Source organism: Oncorhynchus tshawytscha, linkage group LG02 (genome assembly GCF_018296145.1).
Source record: "Oncorhynchus tshawytscha isolate Ot180627B linkage group LG02, Otsh_v2.0, whole genome shotgun sequence".
Classification (NCBI taxonomy): Eukaryota; Metazoa; Chordata; class Actinopteri; order Salmoniformes; family Salmonidae; genus Oncorhynchus; species Oncorhynchus tshawytscha.
In genome coordinates, this window is record NC_056430.1 from 36,158,416 (window position 1) to 36,178,208 (window position 19,793).

The 19,793-nt window shown below is 42.8% G+C and overlaps 1 protein-coding gene across 3 annotated transcripts in view; it reads right to left on the minus strand.

The window, feature by feature from the left end:
- Positions 1 to 19,793, minus strand: part of LOC112262812 (inositol 1,4,5-trisphosphate receptor type 1) — a 160,083-nt gene that overhangs the window by 58,157 nt on the left and 82,133 nt on the right. For all 3 annotated transcript variants that reach the window (XM_042297436.1, XM_042297427.1, XM_042297424.1), the window contains exons 17-37: positions 18,622 to 18,794; positions 17,324 to 17,443; positions 16,099 to 16,293; positions 15,458 to 15,709; positions 15,035 to 15,176; positions 14,661 to 14,814; positions 14,240 to 14,430; positions 13,869 to 14,001; positions 13,726 to 13,780; positions 13,422 to 13,587; positions 12,559 to 12,729; positions 11,888 to 11,968; positions 11,445 to 11,582; positions 11,254 to 11,379; positions 10,823 to 11,023; positions 10,326 to 10,577; positions 9,772 to 9,897; positions 7,474 to 7,602; positions 4,767 to 4,887; positions 2,592 to 2,776; positions 1,641 to 1,789 (exon numbers count right to left, since the gene is read on the minus strand). In XM_042297436.1, the coding sequence (XP_042153370.1) occupies positions 1,641 to 1,789; positions 2,592 to 2,776; positions 4,767 to 4,887; positions 7,474 to 7,602; positions 9,772 to 9,897; positions 10,326 to 10,577; positions 10,823 to 11,023; positions 11,254 to 11,379; positions 11,445 to 11,582; positions 11,888 to 11,968; positions 12,559 to 12,729; positions 13,422 to 13,587; positions 13,726 to 13,780; positions 13,869 to 14,001; positions 14,240 to 14,430; positions 14,661 to 14,814; positions 15,035 to 15,176; positions 15,458 to 15,709; positions 16,099 to 16,293; positions 17,324 to 17,443; positions 18,622 to 18,794 (3,260 nt within the window). The remainder of the gene's footprint in view (positions 1 to 1,640; positions 1,790 to 2,591; positions 2,777 to 4,766; positions 4,888 to 7,473; positions 7,603 to 9,771; positions 9,898 to 10,325; positions 10,578 to 10,822; positions 11,024 to 11,253; positions 11,380 to 11,444; positions 11,583 to 11,887; positions 11,969 to 12,558; positions 12,730 to 13,421; positions 13,588 to 13,725; positions 13,781 to 13,868; positions 14,002 to 14,239; positions 14,431 to 14,660; positions 14,815 to 15,034; positions 15,177 to 15,457; positions 15,710 to 16,098; positions 16,294 to 17,323; positions 17,444 to 18,621; positions 18,795 to 19,793) is intronic.

Here is a 19,793-nt window from a genome sequence, read left to right on the forward strand (position 1 = left end):
TCTGTGTGTGTGTGTGTGTGTGTGTGTGTGTGTGTGTGTGTGTGTGTGTGTGTGTGTTATATATATATATATATTAGTTGAAGTCGAAAGTTTACATACACCTTAGCCAAATACATTTAAACTCAGTTTTTGACAATTCCTGACATTTAATCCTGCTCAAAATTCCTGTTTTAGGTCAGTAAGGATCACCACTTAATTTTAAGAATGTGAAATGTCAGAATAATAGTAGAGAGAATTATTTATTTCAGCTTTTATTTCTTTCATCACATTTCCAGTGGGTCAGAAGTTTACGTACACTCAATTAGTATTTGGTAGCCTTGCCTTTAAATTGTTTAACTTCTTCGATATAGGGGGCGCTCTTTTAATTTTGGGATAAAAAAACGTTCCCGTTTTAAACAAGAAATTTTGTCACGAAAAGATGCTCGACTATGCATATAATTGACAGCTTTGGAAAGAAAACACTCTGACGTTTCCAAAACTGCAAAGATATTATCTGTGAGTGCCACAGAGCTGATGCTACAGGCGAAACCAAGATGAAATTTCAAACAGGAAATGCCCCAGATTTTGAAGGCGCTGTGTTCCAATGTCTCCTTATATGGCTGTGAATGCGCCAGGAATGAGGCATACTTTCTGTCGTTTCCCCAAGGTGTCTGCAGCATTGTGACGTATTTGTAGGCATATCATTGGAAGATTGACCACAAGAGACTACATTTACCAGGTGCCCGCTTGGTGTCCTCCGTCAAAATGATTGCATAATCTCCAGCTGCGTGCATTTTTCCATTTGCTTCAGAGGAGAAACCCAACTGCCACGAATTATTTATCATCGAATAGATATGTGAAAAACACCTTGAGGATAGATTCTAAACAACGTTTGCCATGTTTCTGTCGATATTATGGAGTTATTTTGGAAAAAGTTTGGCGTTATAATGACTGAATTTTCGGGGGTTTTTCTTAGCCAAACGTGATGAACAAAACGGAGCGATTTGTCCTACACAAATAATATTTTTGGAAAAACTGAACATTTGCTATCTAACTGAGTCTCCTCATTGAAAACATCCGAAGTTCTTCGAAGGTAAATGATTTTATTTGAATGCTTTTCTTGTTTTTGTGAAAATGTTGCCTGCTGAATGCTAGGCTTAATGCTATGCTAGCTATCAATACTCTTACACAAATGCTTGTTTAGCTATGGTTGAAAAGCATATTTTGAAAATCTGAGATGACAGTGTTGTTAACAAAAGGCTAAGCTTGAGAGCCAATATATTTATTTCATTTCATTTGCGATTTTCATGAATAGTTAACGTTGCGTTATGGTAATGAACTTGAGGCTATAATTACGATCCCGGATACGGGATTGCTCGTCGCTAGAGGTTAAATAAATGTGAAAAAAGAGCACATTATGACTTGTTTAGGACTCGAAACTCAAAGTTAAAGACTTGAAACTTGACGGTCTTGACTTGAGACTTGTCTCGGGACTTGCTTGTCTTGACTTGGGACTTGACTTGGGACTTGAGTGCTAAGACTTGAGAGACTTACCTGTGACTTGTAAAACAATGACTTGGTCCCACCTCTGCTACATACTATCCCATACACTGTATACGTTGTTTAGTGTGGGGTGGGATTGTTACTGTGAAGACACGTACTTGCAGATGAAACCGCCACTCTCACACTTCCTGCGGGAGTCAGTGTTCTCAGGGAAGAGTAGCTCGGGCCGATGCAGTACATCCACTAGGACAGACAGCTCAGCCTGGACCAACGGACGCAGGCGGTCTTCTAGAGCTGACACTATGTCCTACAGAGACAAAGGGACAGGGAGGGAAAGGGGGAGAGAGAAAGAGGGGCAGAGAAAAAGGGAGCGAGTTAAAGGGATAGTGTAAGATTGTCAATTAATGATAAAGACAGTTGTGCTAAGCTCATGAGGCATTTATAAGTTATATTATTCAAGAATCAATGAGTAAATATAAAGAATTGAAATGACAGTTACCAACTTCACAAATCCCAGACTGTAGCTTTAACTTTTTGTGCCTCAGTGTGGTAAAGGGATTGTGCGAGATTTTGCCAATGAAGCCCTTTTTGTACTTACCTAGAGTCAGAAACTCATACCTTTTGTGTGTCTTTGACGGAAGTTGAAGGTCTTTTTGTGAGCCATAGCTAACAATTGTGCTAGTTCACAACTGCCCATCTGACTCTGGGTAAGTAGAGAAAGGCTTAATTGCCAAATTCTCGCACTATCCCTTTAACACACTGAGGCACAAAAAATTTAAGCTGGTCTGGGATTTGTGAAGTTGATAACTGTCATTTCAATTCTTTATTCACTTACTGATTCTTGAAGAATATATCTTATAATGGGCTTATGAGCTTAACACAACTGTCTGTCTTTATCATAACCCAAAATATAAGGTTTTATTAATCCATTGTTCATAAACAACAAGAATGTAAACAAACTATGTATAGCTTCAAAATGGTTAAAACTATCGCTTGGATGTCATGGTCTGTCAGTCCTTGCATGTGTAGAGCAATATCTATGAATTTAGGAGGGATTACATTTCCCTAGCACCGTCCCTCAGACAGACTCACACAAACAGTGTACCCACCTGAAGTCTCTCGATGATGTTCCTGTAGTCTCGGGAGGTGGTCAGTACTGAGTCTCTGCGTGCAGCGTTACGGGCAGACATTCTCCAGGACATGGCTGTCTTCTGAACGATGTTGTTGGACTTCACAAACAGGTTGTTCACCTGGCTGTCCAGATCCACTGGGATGGCTATGGCTCGCCCTTTAGCTATCACATTCAGTACCAGTCAAAAGTTTGGACACGCCTACTCATTCAAGGGTTTTTCTATATTTTTACTATTTTCTACATTGTAGAATAATAGTGAGGACCTCAAAAGTATGAAATAACACATATGGAACCATGTAGTAAACATAAAAAGTGTCAAACAAATCAAAATATATTTTATATTTGAGATTCTTCAAAGTAACCAACCTTTGCACACTCTTGGCATTTTCTCAACCAGCTTCATGAGGTAGTCACCTGGAATGTCTTTCAATTAACAGCTGTGTGTTGTGTTGTGTTGACATAGGGGAGGTATCAGTTGTTTTGTGACAACATAGAGGAGGTATACAGAAGAAAGCCTTATTTGGTAAAAGACCAAGTCCATATTATGGCAAGAACAGCTCAAATAAGCTAAGGGAAACGACAGTCCACCATTACTTTAAGACATGAAGGTCAGTTAATACGGAACATTTCAAGAACCTTGAAAGTTTCTTCAAGTGCAGTCGCAAAAATCCATCAAGCTCTATGATGAAACGGGCTCTAATGAGGATCGCCACAGGAAAGGAAGACCCAGAGTTACCTCTGCTGCAGAGGATAAGTTCATTAGATATAACTGCACCTCAGATTGCAGCCCAAATAAATGCTTCACAGAATTCAAGTAGACACATCAACATCAAATGCTCAGAGGAGACTGCGTGAATCAGGCATTCATGGTTGAATTGCTGTAAATAAACCACTACTAAAGGACACCAATAAGAAGAAGAGACTTGCTTGGGCCAAGAAACATGAGCAAGGACATTAGTCCGGTGGAACTCTGCCCTTTGTCTGATAATCTAACTGTGAGATTTTTGGTTCCAACCGCCGTGTCTTTGTGAGAAGCAGAGTAAGTGAACAGATGATCTCCGCATGTGTGGTTCCCACCGTGAAGCATGGAGAAGGTGTGATGGTGCTTTACTGGTAACACTGTCGATTATGTATTTAGAATTCAAAGCATACTTAACCAGCATGGCTACCACAGCATTCTGCAGCGATACGCCATCCCATCTGGTTTGCGCTTAGCGGGACAATAATTTGTTTTTCAACAGGACAATGACCCAACACACCTCTGGGATGTGTAAGGGCTATTTTTCCAAGAAGGAGAGTGAGGGAGTGCTGCATCAGGTGACCTGATTTAACCCAATTCGCAGCAGGTAGCCTAGTGGTTAGAGCGTTGGGCCAGTATCGGAAAGGTTGCTGGATTGAATCCCCGAGCTGACAAGGAAAGAAAATCTGTCGTTCTGCCCCTGAGCAAGGCAGTTAACCCACTCTTCCCCGGGCACTGAAGATGTGGATTTCGATTTAAGGCATACCCTCGCACCTCTCTGATTCAGAGGGGTTGGGTTAAATGCAGAATACACATTTCAGTTGAAGGCTTTCAGTTGTACAACTGACTAGGTATCCCACTTTCCCTTTACAATTGGGATGAGTTGGACCGCAGAGTGAAGGAAAAGCAGCCAACAAGTGCTCAGCATACGTGGGAACTCCTTCAAGACTGTTGGAAAAGCATTCCAGGTGAAACTGGTTGAGAGAATGCCAAGAGTGTGCAAATAATATAAAATATATTTTGATTTTTAAAAACCTTTTGGTGTCATTTCATAGTTTTGATGTCTTCAATATTTTTCTACAATGAATGAGTAGGTGTGTCGAAACTTTTGACTGGCACTGTACACACAACCAAGGAAGATGACATACAACACTCATCTTCAGAGTACATCCCAATCATAATAGCACTGACTCATCAGGGAATTTGACTAACAAATGACCAACAAATGGCTAACATCAAGTTGGATTTCTTTGACAACCCCAATATATAAAGTGTTATACAGTTGGTCAAATATATGCATATAATAGAGTAGGTCATAGAAGCCAGGTTAATTTGAGGGATCTTTGTTGGAAATGTAAATCGGAGCTACAGTAGTATCGGGGGTTAGTGTTATGAATGTGTTGTACTTCTTACCCACGTCAGACAGCACCTTGATACAGCTCTCCACTGAACCCTTCTGGACTGGGACCAACCAGTTACAGTGGTACACTCTGAACACTGCCTGTAACTGCTGTACAAACACTGGCTGCCTGGTCTGAGGAGGGTTAGGAAAGGGAGAGGAGAGGAGGGGAGTGAGAGGTAGAATAATTGAGTTATAAAAAACTGATCAACTAGATAATACTGTAAGGTTTATATAACCATGTTATTGTATACTTGACATGGATGCTTCCGACTCACACTAACTATTAAGGCTCCACCATTACAAACCATACCTCCACCTAGCCCTGTGAAACAACACGGTGGCCGCAATCTGGAAATCAATCACGCCAAAAAACTAGTACAGTGACAAAGTGGAATCACACTTCAATGGCCTCGACGCAAGATGCATGTGGCAAGAACTTCAAACCATTGGGGATTCTAAAAGGAAAACCAGCTGCGTAGAGAACACGATGTCTCTATCCAAGATGAGCAAAACACTTTTTATGCTCGCTTCGAGCTAATCAACACCGCTCCTCCTACGAGAGCTAGTGCTACTGAAGAGGACAGTGAGCGCTCGATCTCTGTGGCAAACTTGAGTAAGACCTTCAAGCATGTAAATATTCACAAGACAGCCGACCCAGATGGTATCCCCGGCCGCGTCCTTAAGAGCATGTCCATACCAGCTGGCTGGAGTGTTTACAGATATATTCAACCTTTCCCTGTCCCAGTCTGATCTTCAAGTTTCAAGATGTCCACCACTGTCCCTGTACCCAAGCAAACAAAGGTAACCTGCCTTAATGATCATCGCTGTAGCTCTCACTTCTGTAATTAAGTGCTATGAGAGGCTGGTCAAGGACCACATCAACTCCACCGTACCCGACATCCTGGACCCATTAACATTTTCATAACAACCCAACAGATCCACAGATGAAGCAGTCGCCATTGCTCTGCACAGTGCCCTATCCCAGCTAGACAAGAGGAATACCTATGTGAGACTACAGCTCAGCTTTCAACGCCATAGTCTCTTCCAAGCTCGTTACTAAGCTCAAGGCCACCTTGAACACCTCCCTCTGCATCTGGACCGGTGGTGAGGGTAGGCAACAACACCTACACCACGATGACTCTCAACAGGAGGGGCCCCTCAGGGTTGTGTGCTCAGCCACCTCCTGTACTCCCTGTACATCCATAACTGAGTAGCCAAAACACGACGGTGGTGGGCCTGATCGCCGACGGTGACAAAACAGCCTACTGTGAGGAGGTTAAAGCCTTAGCAGGGTGGTGCCAGGAAAACCAATGAGCTGCTCGTGAACTACAGGAAACAGGAAGGGGAGCACGCCCCTATTGACATTGACAGGGCTGCAATGGAGAAGGTCAGAAGCTTCAAGTTCCTCTGCGTGCACATCACAGAATACTTAAGAGTACAGATTATTGTATGAAACAATACACAGATTTTTTTCTTAAATATAATTTAACAAATTTGATTTTATTGAGTAAATGTATTTATTGGTTTATTTTAATTGTGAAATAAAATGTAATGAATGTAATGTAATGAATTGAAGGTTATTTGTTAAAGTGGCAGTGATGTTGAAATAATACTCTTTTTGTGTAAAAGCTGATTGAAAAAAATGGCTGGAATTTCAGCCAGTTCAGTTGGGATGTGATTACAATGTGATGTGTCACAATGTGATCTGATTATAATAGACCAATGACTGTTCATTTGGGTTAGGGGCGGGCTCTAGACCAACCTATCAGGGCTGTGTATGTAAATATCTTCAAATTTATTCCTAATGCCAACACGATAACTGTGAGCATTCCACAGACCAAAGGAGGCTCAGGGAAATACATTAATACATTATTATTCATTAAATAAACACACACAGTGATTTATTAGAGAATACAGAGATGATTTAAAAATACAATTACAAAGACAGAATGGGGGCTAAATGTACCGATTTTAAAGGTTGTGTCATTAGATTTAGGGTGTGGTTGGGTCGGCAGAAGTTTTAGGCCAAAAAAATGGTGTCCCCAGAAATTCTGGTGAAAACAATGGGGTCCCAGCTGAAAAAGTTAACACCTAGTCATGTGCATTAACACCTAGTCATGTGTGGTCCCCATTTCAAAAAATGTATATAAAATACCTCTGTCAGGTTCCCCAAAAGTGAGGCCTGCAGCAGAGGATAAAAGCAGTCAAAGAATAAAACAATTGATGATTTTCAGAACAAGCCACTTGATAACCTGGTTTCTCTCCTCTCTTACACAGTCTCCACATTGGTGCAGATGTCCATAATAAAGGTCTCGAAGGTGGTATACCTTTTATTCTAGGAATTGAAGAGCAGTTTACCAAGAACTAGATGAATGGACATTGAACATAAAGAGCTAGGGGATGGGGTATTGATAAACAATTACAAAATGCTGTCTACCAAGGTTATGACTCCCGTGTACAACAGGAAAACATCACTCAGTGACGCCATGATAACAATCATTATAGACTGTGACAGGAGTAGGCTACAGCCCTCTAAGGATAGCTCTAGGGATTATGACAAACTCCATGTTCCAAGATAGAATGATAACATAAACGGCAAATGAGATTGTGAAAACTGAGAGGAAGGAAGGTTGTACTGGCTTTCTCCGAAAGACCTTGGTTCCACTTACAGAACGTCCCTCTCTTTTCTGGGTAGGGATGTGGGTTGCCGTTGGTTACCTGCAGGCTGGTGCTCTGGTCGGAGAAGGGTGAGCTGAAGAAGGTGGTCACGATGCTCATGACTGTCTCGGTCACATAGCTCTCCAAGACCGTGTCGGCATGTTTGCGGTCACTCGTGTTGTTGGACACCTGCAGAGGTCACAAGGTGAACACAACCCATTCCTGTTTCACCTGCAGTTGTACTGCACTTATGACATCTATACATTCTGAATACTGTAGGAAATCCAGGCCTTTGTAAAGTATAGTATAGTGAAGGACCAATGAGTTTTCAAAAGGGGCGGATTTCTTAGAAGTATATTACAGTTTATTATAGGGAGGATAAACTGTATTTATGCTAATAATTATGCTATTGTGCTCCAATGAGGCCTTCTAAATTTCCTTAATATTTTTTTTAGAAAAGTTTGTTTGAAACCCTGATCCATTCTCATCAGTCATTCAGACGTATAACTCTTGCCTGGTTATTTCTACTTAGAAAAGTCTTGAACGGGCCGCCTAACATGCTGACCACACCACCCGCTTTGCGTGTGATGTGCTGCAAAATACATTTACACAATAATTTCATCAAAACTGCTTGTGCGCGTCAAAGTTGCTCTGGATAAGAGCGTCTGCTAGTTGGTGCTTTGAGAACTAACAATCACCTCAATAAAAGCTAGACAGTCAGGGAGAATCAAAAATTCCAAAAGGTATGCATTCAGGAGTATTTTTGTCATGGCATGGGGCCCTCATTGATTTCGTTACAAATGTTTGAGTCACTCAAATAGCATAAGCCATGGCAAGATGTGTAGAATTGCAAGAAATGTGCTTAAAAACTGTAAATATTTCTCTCAGCCTCATGGCAAAATATGTAAAACTGCAAAAAATTGCTTTAATTCAGCAACATTCTTTCTCCGCCACATGGCAAAATGTGTAGAATTGCAGGAAATTATCTTTAAAACGGCAACATTTTATCACTGTGGCCAACAGGAGGGCCTCAAATGTTCTGAACGTACCATGGCCACGCCCATGTTCACGCCTCCCACCTACGCCCCATTTTGATCTAGAAAAAACCTTAGCTGTGTTCGAATACCCATACTAACATACTGTATATTACATAAGTATATACTGTATACTGTATACTTTATGTAGTATATACTACATACTATTAGTTCATTTTAGTATACTGTAAATGGAAGAGTATTCTTTCAGTTTACTAGCTCTTCGCCGGTCTACCGGAAGTTGATGCTGTTGCTATGCAACCTCTTGCAAGCTAGTTAGCATAACACATTATTAGTTAGACATTTTATGGATTTGGATGTGTTCTTAAATTCAATATGTTCTTAAAATCAATATGGATTGCCAGAGTGTGATCTTAAATTCAGAGCGTTGTCAGATTGTCCATTTGTAAATTCAGATCATTTCGCTTTTGGAGAGGACACTGGACGCTCGGGCCGAGGAGCATGTTTGATTTGAGCGATCTGACCTTACACCGGCAGTCAAGCACCCAAGCTAATGTTGGCTAGCTTGCTAGCTACTTCCAGACACAAATGAGACCAATCTGACCATTGTACTTGCCCTAGCAGAGCTGGTTAGGCAGTTTCCGTGTTATCCAGAGCGTTGGTGACTAACTGTGTTGCTGGCAACAATTTAATTACGCTTTTTTGCAGACTTACCTGACACCAGCCATATTCAACCAGTGTTGATTACTCATAAATTAATTATTTGCGAAAGCACCCAAATGTCCATTGAGAACGCACAACGACTATACCATTTAGCTAACCTAAGAATGACAGGAATAATAAAGTCAATAAACATTGGGTAGTTATTTAGGTAGCCTATAGTTAATATACTGGCAAGTTTGATGTATAAGAAGCCAAGTAACTTTAAGTAGCTAGCTAACATACCGGTACATACTGCTGTAAAGATATGCTATGTGGTTCGTAAGGACAGTGTAGCTAACAAATTGTCAGCCAACATAACGTGTAAGGTAACTTATTTGAAAAGTAATTACTTTATTACATTGCTCAACATTGTTAGCATTTGTCATAATTAGTATCTGCTATTGTTGGACTTCGGTGGCATATTTTCTACCATTTTCTTCAAACCTGAAAACGATGTGATGCTACACCCATTTCCTGAGGAATTGCATCAAGGTCCCTAAAGTACGGAAATAGTGTCCTCTGCGTGTGTACTTAATATTTTGGCGAATTTAGTACAACATACTATGACCAGTAAGCATAATATATACTCAATTCACATCAAATAGTATGGTTAGTGTGGGGAGTATTCAAACACAGCTTCTGTCTTGTATAAGTCTCTCACCCTACAGATGTCTACCAGGAAGTTCTCAAAGAGCTTCCACATGTGGTTGCTGGTGTAGATCTCCTTCATCTCCACCTCCGTGTCCACGTAGCAGTGGTTCAGGAAGTTGATGTAGGCTATCTTCACCTGGAGAGGACAGCGTTAAGCACACACATTACACCCTGTCCATAGCTCAAGGAGTTGTTTTACAATGATGATGAATACATCCTGATGTGATTCTAGCTCAGGGCAGGGCACAGTGATTGGGGCCTGTTAGTTGACTAATCTAGGGGCCATGGTTGTTCTGAGTTTGTCCCTGTAGAGTAGGGCTCACTACTGTCTAAGACCGAAAAGATGACAGATACTGTACAATGACTTGTCCATAAGAGTGAGACGGGAACAAGGGCAGACAGGCCATTATAGGAAAGGTTAGATGATGAATGGCAGGCCTGTGAAGACTTGGGGATCCACAGCCCCCTGCTCTACACCTTCAAGTCGAACCCCAACTCCCTAAGCCCTACCCTTCTCCCTAACCCTAAACTCTGCATCTTCCATCCTGAAGCTCCTCAGCTCACCTCAGGGATACAGTCCTCGTGGGTGACCACCCTCACTATGTCGTCCAGAGGCAGCAGAGAGTTACATTTGATCTCAGTGTAGACGTTCTTTCCCTCAGTGCAGACAGCCAGCAGCTCTACCAGGTGGATGTGGTACATCAGAGGACTGTTCTGATCCATACGGTCTCGCTCCGACCGCATCATCGTGACCAGGGTCTGGAAGGACGCACGGTCGTTGTAGAACACCAGCACGTCCTCGCCAGCATTCACCAGCTAGGGGGAGAAAGGGACAGAGAAGAAACATATACTAAGTCAATGGAACAAAACAGACTATGGAACAGTTGAATGCCGGGTATTTTATGTGTGGATAGGGATCGATAAATACAACAAACTGTGTAGGACACAATTTGATTTCATTGGGTGGTTATGATTTGATTTAATGACGAATGTGCCATACGACTGGCTGGACAGAATAAGAAATTGGCAATGAGACAACAGGGTGAGGATGAGATAGTTACCTCAGCCATGACGATGTCTTGACACTTTTTGATGAACTTGCTCTCGGCCTTGACGATGGTCTGCAAGAACTTGAGGTACTGGACGTTGCGGCCGTGCGTCTCGATGCAGTGGACAAAGTGCTGTACCACGCGCTCGTTGATCTCACTGCACAGCTGGAAGTTATTCATGAAGATATGTTGCATGGTGACAGCCTCTAGGATCTGATAGGGGAGAGAGAAAGGAGGGGGAAGGAGAGAGATAAATGGAGGGAGGGAGATACAAAAGAGAGAGAGAGAGTTAATTCTGGATCAACCCTGAATTGGTACATCTTCAGAAATCTTGATGTACATAAACTCTCAGGTTTTATTTTATTAGAGGAAGACAGTGCTAATGCCAAGGTTAAAGTAATAACAGTGGTGAGGTCATGGTGGGTCAGTGCGGTCTGTCTCACCCCTGGATTGAGGAACAAGTTGATGTGTTTGTGGAGCAGAGCCTGGTTCTGCTGGTTCCCTGCACAGAAGTTCTGCAGGAATTGGTGGGCCAGCTTCATGATCTCCTGCATGCGCACATCCTCCCCCTGGAGAAAACACAGAGGATGAAAGGATCGCGAGTACACACACACACACACACACACAGCAGTACCTTCTCGTAGGGGATCTGTAGTAGCTCCAGCACCACGGTGTGAGCTCCCATGTTCCTGAGGAGTCTCTGCTGCTGCTTCTTACTCTTCCTGCCTGACAGACCCTCCTGAACACATAGCCTGCTGAGACGCAGCAGAATCTACACACATACACACACGGGGGAGACAAACAAGTGAAGAGAGAGGGTTTAGCTCAACTATGTTAAAAGGGAAAAGGCAAGAGTCTGGGCAATTTAGCCATTGATCTCCTTACTTGGCTCGCAAAACTACCTCTAACTTTCTTCATACTGCACAGAGACATAACAATGATATCCACGAGTTCATCTGACTCTGGGTAAGTAAAAAGGTATTGCCAGAATCTTGCAGTATCTCTTTAACAATAGCTCTATCCATCCCAGAGATAATACAGTATACTGAAAAGTTAAAAAGACTGTTTAGACTTCACCTCCTTCACCACTCTGTAGTTGTAGCTCCTGGTGCTCTCTGGTTTCCTTGGCTTGTCTGAGCCACCCGAGTTGGAGTCACCCTAACGAACAAACAGAACAAGACCATTAGCCAATGCATCTCTCACAAAGGATAGCGAGCTTAGCTAACAAGTTTAACACAGAGAGCCAGCAGTGAAAAAAAAAAAAGTACCCAATTGTCATACTTGAGTAAAAGTAATGATACCTTAATAGAAAATTACTAAAGTAAAAGTGATGCGTGTTTTTTACATTTATTTACAGATAGCCAGGGGCACACTAACACTAACACTAATTTACAAACTAAGCATTTGTGTTTAGTGAGTCCACCAGATCAGAGGAAGTCAAGATATCAAGAGAATATCCCTGGTTAATTGTGTGAATTGGACCATTTTCCTGTCCTGCTAAGCATTCAAAATGTAACGAGTACCTTTGTGTGTCAGGGTAAATATATGGAGTAAAAAGTACATTATTTTCTTTCGGAATGTAGTGAAGTAAAAGTACAGTTATCAAAAACAGAAATAATAAAGTACAAATACCCCAAAAAACTACTTAAGTAGTACTTTAAAGTATTTTTACTTAAGTACTTTACACCACTGCAGAGAGTTAAGCGCTAGGTGGCTAACTCCTGGTCTGTGGATGCCTACTACTGTACCTTCTTGTGTTGAGACTCTGCAGAGCCCTCCCCAGCGTCCATGCCCTCATCTGGCCCCTGTCTCTTGTAGACCCACAGCTCAGACTTCTCCACAATGGAGCGTAGCTGGTCCAGGTCTGACTTGATCTGCTTGTAGTTCTCTACATCCTTACTGGTCACCAGCAACTGGACCTGGAGACATGGACAACAGACCAGTAGGACACCAGTATGGAGGATACCAGGTGTGGGATGGTTGTTTATGATTAGAGTCGAACAATGGTTTTACCTGACCATGTGCCTTGACTAGGACAAACTCTGGGCCCTCGGAGGTTATAACTGCAGGTTTTCCTGGTCAAGTCAGGCAGCCATTTCCAGGTCAAGCTAAACTAAAAGTCTAAGTGGTATTTGGATAACTGTATAATTCTAAGGATATTACGTAAGTGTGAGTGATGGGTCATGGGTAGACTACATACCCTAATGGAAAATATGGACAATGAGTACAGTAACTTCTAGGAAAGTGAATATGTATGATTATTCTGCATGTATGACAAGACAACAGTACATCTGTCATTGTAGTCATTTAGCAGGCATTCATATTCTGACAGACATACAATAAGTGCATTATAATAAGGGCATATAATTATAGCTAATGGTTATGCTTTTGTGATGCAGATAAACTCAACCCTAGTCTTTCTGAGAAATGCTTATACAATCTACTCATGCATTTGGAATTGGCAACTTTGAATGAGATGTAGGTCATGGTTTCTATAATATTACATTAGCAAGTGAAGGTCTGATTTTTAGTTTGTTTTAAAACTGCAGGTCAGAAAACAGCTGACTCACGCATCACTAGTATATACAGTGGGTGGGTAGTAGGAGTGTACCTGTTTGAAGGCCTGTAGGACCTCCTGTCTCTGACTGAAGTGTCTGAAGAGCAGGTGGAGGGCTCGGGACACCAGGGGAGGGTAATCGTGCATGGTCAGGTGGAGAAGGACCCTCAGGAAGGTCCTACCACCGTGGTCATCCAGGTCTAACGGGGTGTTCTCCTCACTGGATGTGGACACACAAGCAAACATATATAAAACGTGTGAGCGAACACACACACACACACACACACACACACACACACACGGTCAAGTATCAAACAATAACTAAACTGCTGCAGGTTTAGTGTATCACAACAGTTACCTTCCACCAAATATCCCTTCTGCCTGCTCCTCTATGTGCTCAAAGTCCAGAGCTCCTGAGAAAACAATTCAGAGTGACCTTAGTAACACACAAAGAGGTAACATGCCAAGTGATGGGTGCCATGACCTGAGCTCTCCTCCCACCTGGCATGTTGTTTGGTCCCTCATGGGTTCCTGCTATAGACAGATCTGACTGGGAGTTGCTCTCATCAAACTCCCTCTTAAAGATACACAGCAAACAGGAGATCCGGTAGTCCAGACGCACATTCAGAATGAACTGCAGAGAGACAGAGAGGAACATGACACATACTGAATAAGTAAGACTGTTGTACTGTAGAGGCATCATATTAGGATTAGCATTGGGGGTTATGGGTGAGTAGTTGGGGTTAAGGAGGGTAACCAAGTTTGGGGGAAGGGCGTTTGCAAATGGGTGTACGAGTGTATACAGTAGATCTATGGTCTGTATGGCATTGATTGTGCTATGGTGTGTACTGCATGTGTGTGGGCCTTTCTACCTGTAGTATCTCTATGATCTTGAGCTTGGTGTCCATGACCAGGATGTCCTGTTTCTCTGGCTCTGTCTGGGTCTTGACCTGGTCCCCGTCGGGTGGGTTGATGGGGGTGGTGGGCAGGAACCCCCCTCCTCTGAGCACCACCTGAGTCATCAGCTCCCCCACCCCGTGGATGGAGCGCATCACGTTACTGCCTGGAAATATATATAATTGTGTCAATCATCATGCATGTGAGAGCACAATTGTTCTGTCCTTTGTTAGCCATGGGGTGAATAATGCTCAAACCTAGGGTTCCAAAATCCCAGAAGTCAAGCAGAACTTCTGGGAAAAACCTGGGAACTTTAGAAAAATTTCAACCCTACTAAAGCCCCACTGATGTATGGACCTTCACCCCTCTGCAGGGTAGTGTGTTACCGTGTCCTACCTTTAGTCTCGTCTCCCTTTTCCAGCTTGTTGATGGGGAAAATGGTGCTGACGTGGACACAGTCCAGGATGGCCAGCAGGATCTTGGTCAGCCTCAGCAAGTCACTGAAGTTGTAGAAGCCAAAGTAGATGAGGTTCCTAGATAGATTCACTACCTGGGAATGGACAAAAAGAGACGGGAAGAGAGAACAAAGCTAGTGGTTAGTAAATCCATGTCCTACTGAAACTCATTCTTCTTTGACCAATAGGAAGTGCATTTAATACAGATTAGACCAATAGTGACTGAGCCTAATACTGCTTTTTGCCTTTGACCAATATGGACTGGGTCTCATATTGATTTGACCAATAGGGACTGAGCTTCCAGATGGGACTGACCTCGAAGGTGAGTTTGTTCTTCTCCTTGTCGGCGAATGGGAAGCTCTGACACACCACGTCTCTAAGATAGTTCTCGACAAACTCCATGGTCAGGGCAAAACACTCCTTGATCTCATCCTTGGACGTCCCGTCATTGTCATAGCTGGGACCAGAGGGACACAGATCACAGGTAGGGGACAGGTGAGTACTTACAACTAACTCCTACCATGTTAATGCTTCTCTAAATACTCCACTAAGAATATTTGTTTTTGTTTTACCTAAGTTAAAATAATGTCCATGTCAGACAGACAAGGCTATGGCACATTGTTTTCAAACCTTCACTACAAACCGTATATATTGCACTAACGTATTTTCTGATTGGCCATTGAACATGTCACTAACTCCTCTCCTCAACCCTGATAGGCCGTCGGCCCTGCCACTCACTCGTCAATGGCGATCTCGGAGGGGATCTCGGACCAGAGGCGGGCGTACTTGACGGGCGTGACCTGTTCCTGGGGGTCGCGGTCCACGTGCATGTGCAGCATCATGCGGCAGAAGGAGGCGCGCAGGTCGTAAGGCAGATCCTCGTCAGACATGCAGCGCAGGATCAGATCCACGTCCAACTGGCCAGAGATCTTATTGATGGCCAGATACTGACGGTCCAGACACATCCTCGCAAACAGGTTCAGCTGGTACCTGTGAGAGAGAGGGACATAGGCATCACTGCTTAGACATTACGATACACAGAGACCAGGAACAAACAGAAAATTAAAGTCACAAGGTTAGTGACGCCGCCTGGTTCTCTCTACTTCCTGGCACTTTTTATTAAATCAATTAATGTCATTAGTTGCAGAATAAAGTAGACTATAATTAATTTATCAGACCTTTTCCAAGTAGTCATGTGTAAGGGATGAGGAGGGAGGGTACGCACCTCATCCACTCCCAATGTGTAGGACCCAAACCCATTTCCAAAAGCAAGGAGGAAACCAAGCATATACACACATGAGTATCGACAGAGACAGAAGTTATTAATCTTCTACAGATAACACAGTAAAGATGAGAGAACGCCTGGTGGTGTTTCTGACCTGTAGTAGCTGACCACCTCTTGGTCCTCCTTGGCGCCCTCCTTGGCATCTTGGGCCAGCTCTCTGATGCTCTTACTTCTGATCTCCTTACTACGGTCCTTCCAGAACAACCACACCTCCTCCTCGTCCTCCTCAGACTCCACTGAATTCTCCCCGATGGACGCTCCCTCGATCTCAAACCTGGACAGCACCAGTCTGGGGAGGAGACAAACCGGTATTACTCCTCTAACCACAGATTTAGGATCAGAGTAGACTATCAACAATCATATCCTTGACCATTCAGGAGTGGAAACAATATCTGATCTCAAACCTGGACAACATCAGTCTTGCTCTAACACATCTGATTCAGCTAACAATGGTCCAAATTGAAGAGAAATGGCAGATTAGTTGAATCAGATGTCTTGGAGCTGGGCTAGAACGCAATCCTGCACACAGCCGGTTGACCATCCCAGAGGTACATACAAACATGTTAGCGTGGCTATACACGTGACTGACACATTTATAGCTACGGAACATACAGTGTGCTTGAACCAAACAGCATCATATGGATTTCTGAGAACACAAGGAGTAAAACTGCCTCTTCGTTTGTGTAGCACTGAGAACAAAACACATAGGTATAAATGAATGCAAGCCTTCCGTCATAAACAAATATTACAGTTGACTATAGAATACTATAGTACTTACTATAGAATTATATAGTATTCTGTAGTAAACTGTAGCATACAGCAGAATACTATGCTACACTGTAGTATCCCTCGATCATATGTACTACTTACTATAGAATTTTGTAGTATAGTGTAGAAAACTACACATTGTAGTATCCCTCGATCATGAGGTGCTTACTATATCATTTTGTAATGGACACATGGAGATATTATGTGCATTGCAATCAAAGCATATTCTGTCTGAAAGAACAGATGTTTACTGAATGGCCACATGTTGTACTAGATAGGCATGTCCATTAGGACAAGCATGAGGATCCACCAGGAGTAAACACTCCATCATGCAGTCGCCTTGAACAGCTTGATCTTTATGACGGAAAGGGCTCCTACTGAATACACTTCAATAAAGAGAGCAGTATTGCTGTATTTATCTGCCATACTAGAACAGCCTGTAACAGACCATAGACCTACACAACCATTGACTATTTTTGTTAAATGTTTAGGGGAAATGAGATTTTAAAGGTACTGATTAATTGAAATCTTGCGTAAAAGAGAGGGCTTACTTGGTCTCTATAAGGATGTCTCCGTTGATGGGGTCCAGGACTGCGTTACAGATGAGCTCCTGTGTCACCGGGATGGATTTGTTCATAGACACACACAGGTCTGACAGATAGTCCAGGAACCTGGAACACACACACACACACCATTCAATGTCAACTGCTCCACATTGCACAAAAACACATTTATATAGACCCATGATGTCCAATGAAAATTTCCCCAAACACTACACAATTAAATGACACATGAAAACATAGCATCTGCCCTCGAGCAGCTTACAATACACTCCACACCACAGGAGGCTGCTGAGGGGAGGATGGCTCATAATAATAGCTGGAACGGAGCACATGGAATTGCATCAAACACATGGAAACCATGGATTTGATACCATTTCACTTATTCCGCGCCAGCCATTACCACAAGCCCGTCCTGTACAATTAAGGTGTCACCAACTTCCTGTGGTCCACATGTCTTTACTCCCTTGATGTGGCAAACGACTAACACATTCTGACACACAGCCACCAGTCTTCAATTACATTGAACACAGCAATATACTGTATCATCTGGCTAAAAGGAGCATACAGACATATCAAGACATGCAAATGAACACATAAAAAACACTATACACACAAACATGTGTGCATGCGAAGTGAGCGCACTTGCACACACCCACATGTTTGTTTTACCATCTTTGTGGGGACCAAACAATTTATTACCATTTCAAATCCTATTTTCCCTAACCCTACCCGCATAACCTAATTCCTAACTGAACAAAAATATAAACGTAACATGTAAAGTGTTGGTCCCATGTTTCATGAGCTGAAATAAAAGATCCCCAAATTTTTCAATACGCACAAAGCTTATTTCTCTCAAATTTTGTGCACAAATGTGTTTACATCCCTGTTAGTAAGCATTCTCCTTTGCCAAGAGAATCCATCCACCTGAAAGGTGTAGACTATTAAGAAGCTGATTAAACATCATGATCTTTACACAGGTGCACTTTGTGCTGGGGACAATAAAGGGCAACTCTAAAATGTGCAGTTTTGTCGCACAACACAATGCCACAGATGTCTCAAGTTTTGAGGGATCGTGCAATTGGCATGCTGACTGCAGGATGACCACCAGAGTTGTTTCCAGAGAATGTAATGTTAATTTCTCTACCATAAGTTGCCGCCAACGTCGTTTTAGAGAATTTGGAACCCTAACCCCTAAGCCTAAAATAGCCTTTTTCCCTATGGGGAAGTATCCTTGTGAGGACTTCTGGTCCCCCACAAGGATAGTAAAACCAAACACACACACTAACCTGGGCTCCCGGTTCTTCCTGACGAGGCTGACAAAGGTGTCTATCTCTGCAGCGGTGATGTGTTTCTCCAGCAGCTTGCGGTTGTTGTGGAGCAGAGCTGTGATAGTGTCCTCAGCCAGAACATCATAACCTATCTGCTTCTGCATGAAGCGGAACTGCTTGGCTATATACTCCTGTGGGACAAACACAGGCTCTGATCATAGTCAAACATTATCACAACATTGGGACTGTGGTCCTTTATGGCTCAGTTGGTACGTGCATGGTGCTAGCAAAACCAGGGTTGTGGGTTTGATTTCCACTGGGGCTACTCATACGGAATTCTATGCACTCACTAATGTAAGTCGCAATGGATAAAAGCTAAATAGCATATGTTACATTGTGATGCAATGCTACTGAATGAGGTCAATAAATTAATGCAAACCCCGTTGAATGGTTAGCCACATTTGATTTAACAAACATTGCAATTGGATTGAATTAAATGTGTTCATAGTGTGATCCACCTTGCTACTAAACTCAGCAGCAACAAAAAAAAAAGAAACAGACCTTTTTCAGGACCCGGTCTTTCAAAGATAATTTCTAAAAATCCAAATAAACTTCACAGATCTTCATTGTAAAGGGTTTAAACACGGTTTCCCATGCTTGTTCAATGAACCATAAACAATTAATGAACATGTTCCTGTGGAACGGTCGCTCAGACACTAACAGCTTACAGACGGTAGGCAATTAACGTCACATTTATGAAAACTTAGGACACTAAAAGAGGCCTTTCTACCAACTGAAAAACACCAAAAGAAAGATGCCCAGGGTCCCTGCTCATCTGTGTGAATGTGCCTTAGGAATGCTGCAAGGAGGCATGAGGACTGCAGATGTGGCCAGGGCAATAAATTGCAATGTCCGTACAGTGAGACGCCTAAGACAGCGCTACAGGGAGACAGGACGGACAGCTGATCGTCCTCGCACTGGCACACCACGTGTAACAACACCTGCACAGGATCAATACATCCGAACATCAAACCTGCGGGACAGGTACAGGATGCCAACAACTGCCCGAGTTAGACCAGGAACGCACAATCCCTCCATCAATGCTCAGACTGTCCGCAATAGGCTGAGAGAGGTTGGACTGAGGGCTTGTAGGCCTGTTGTAAGGCAGGTCCTCACCAGACATCACTGGC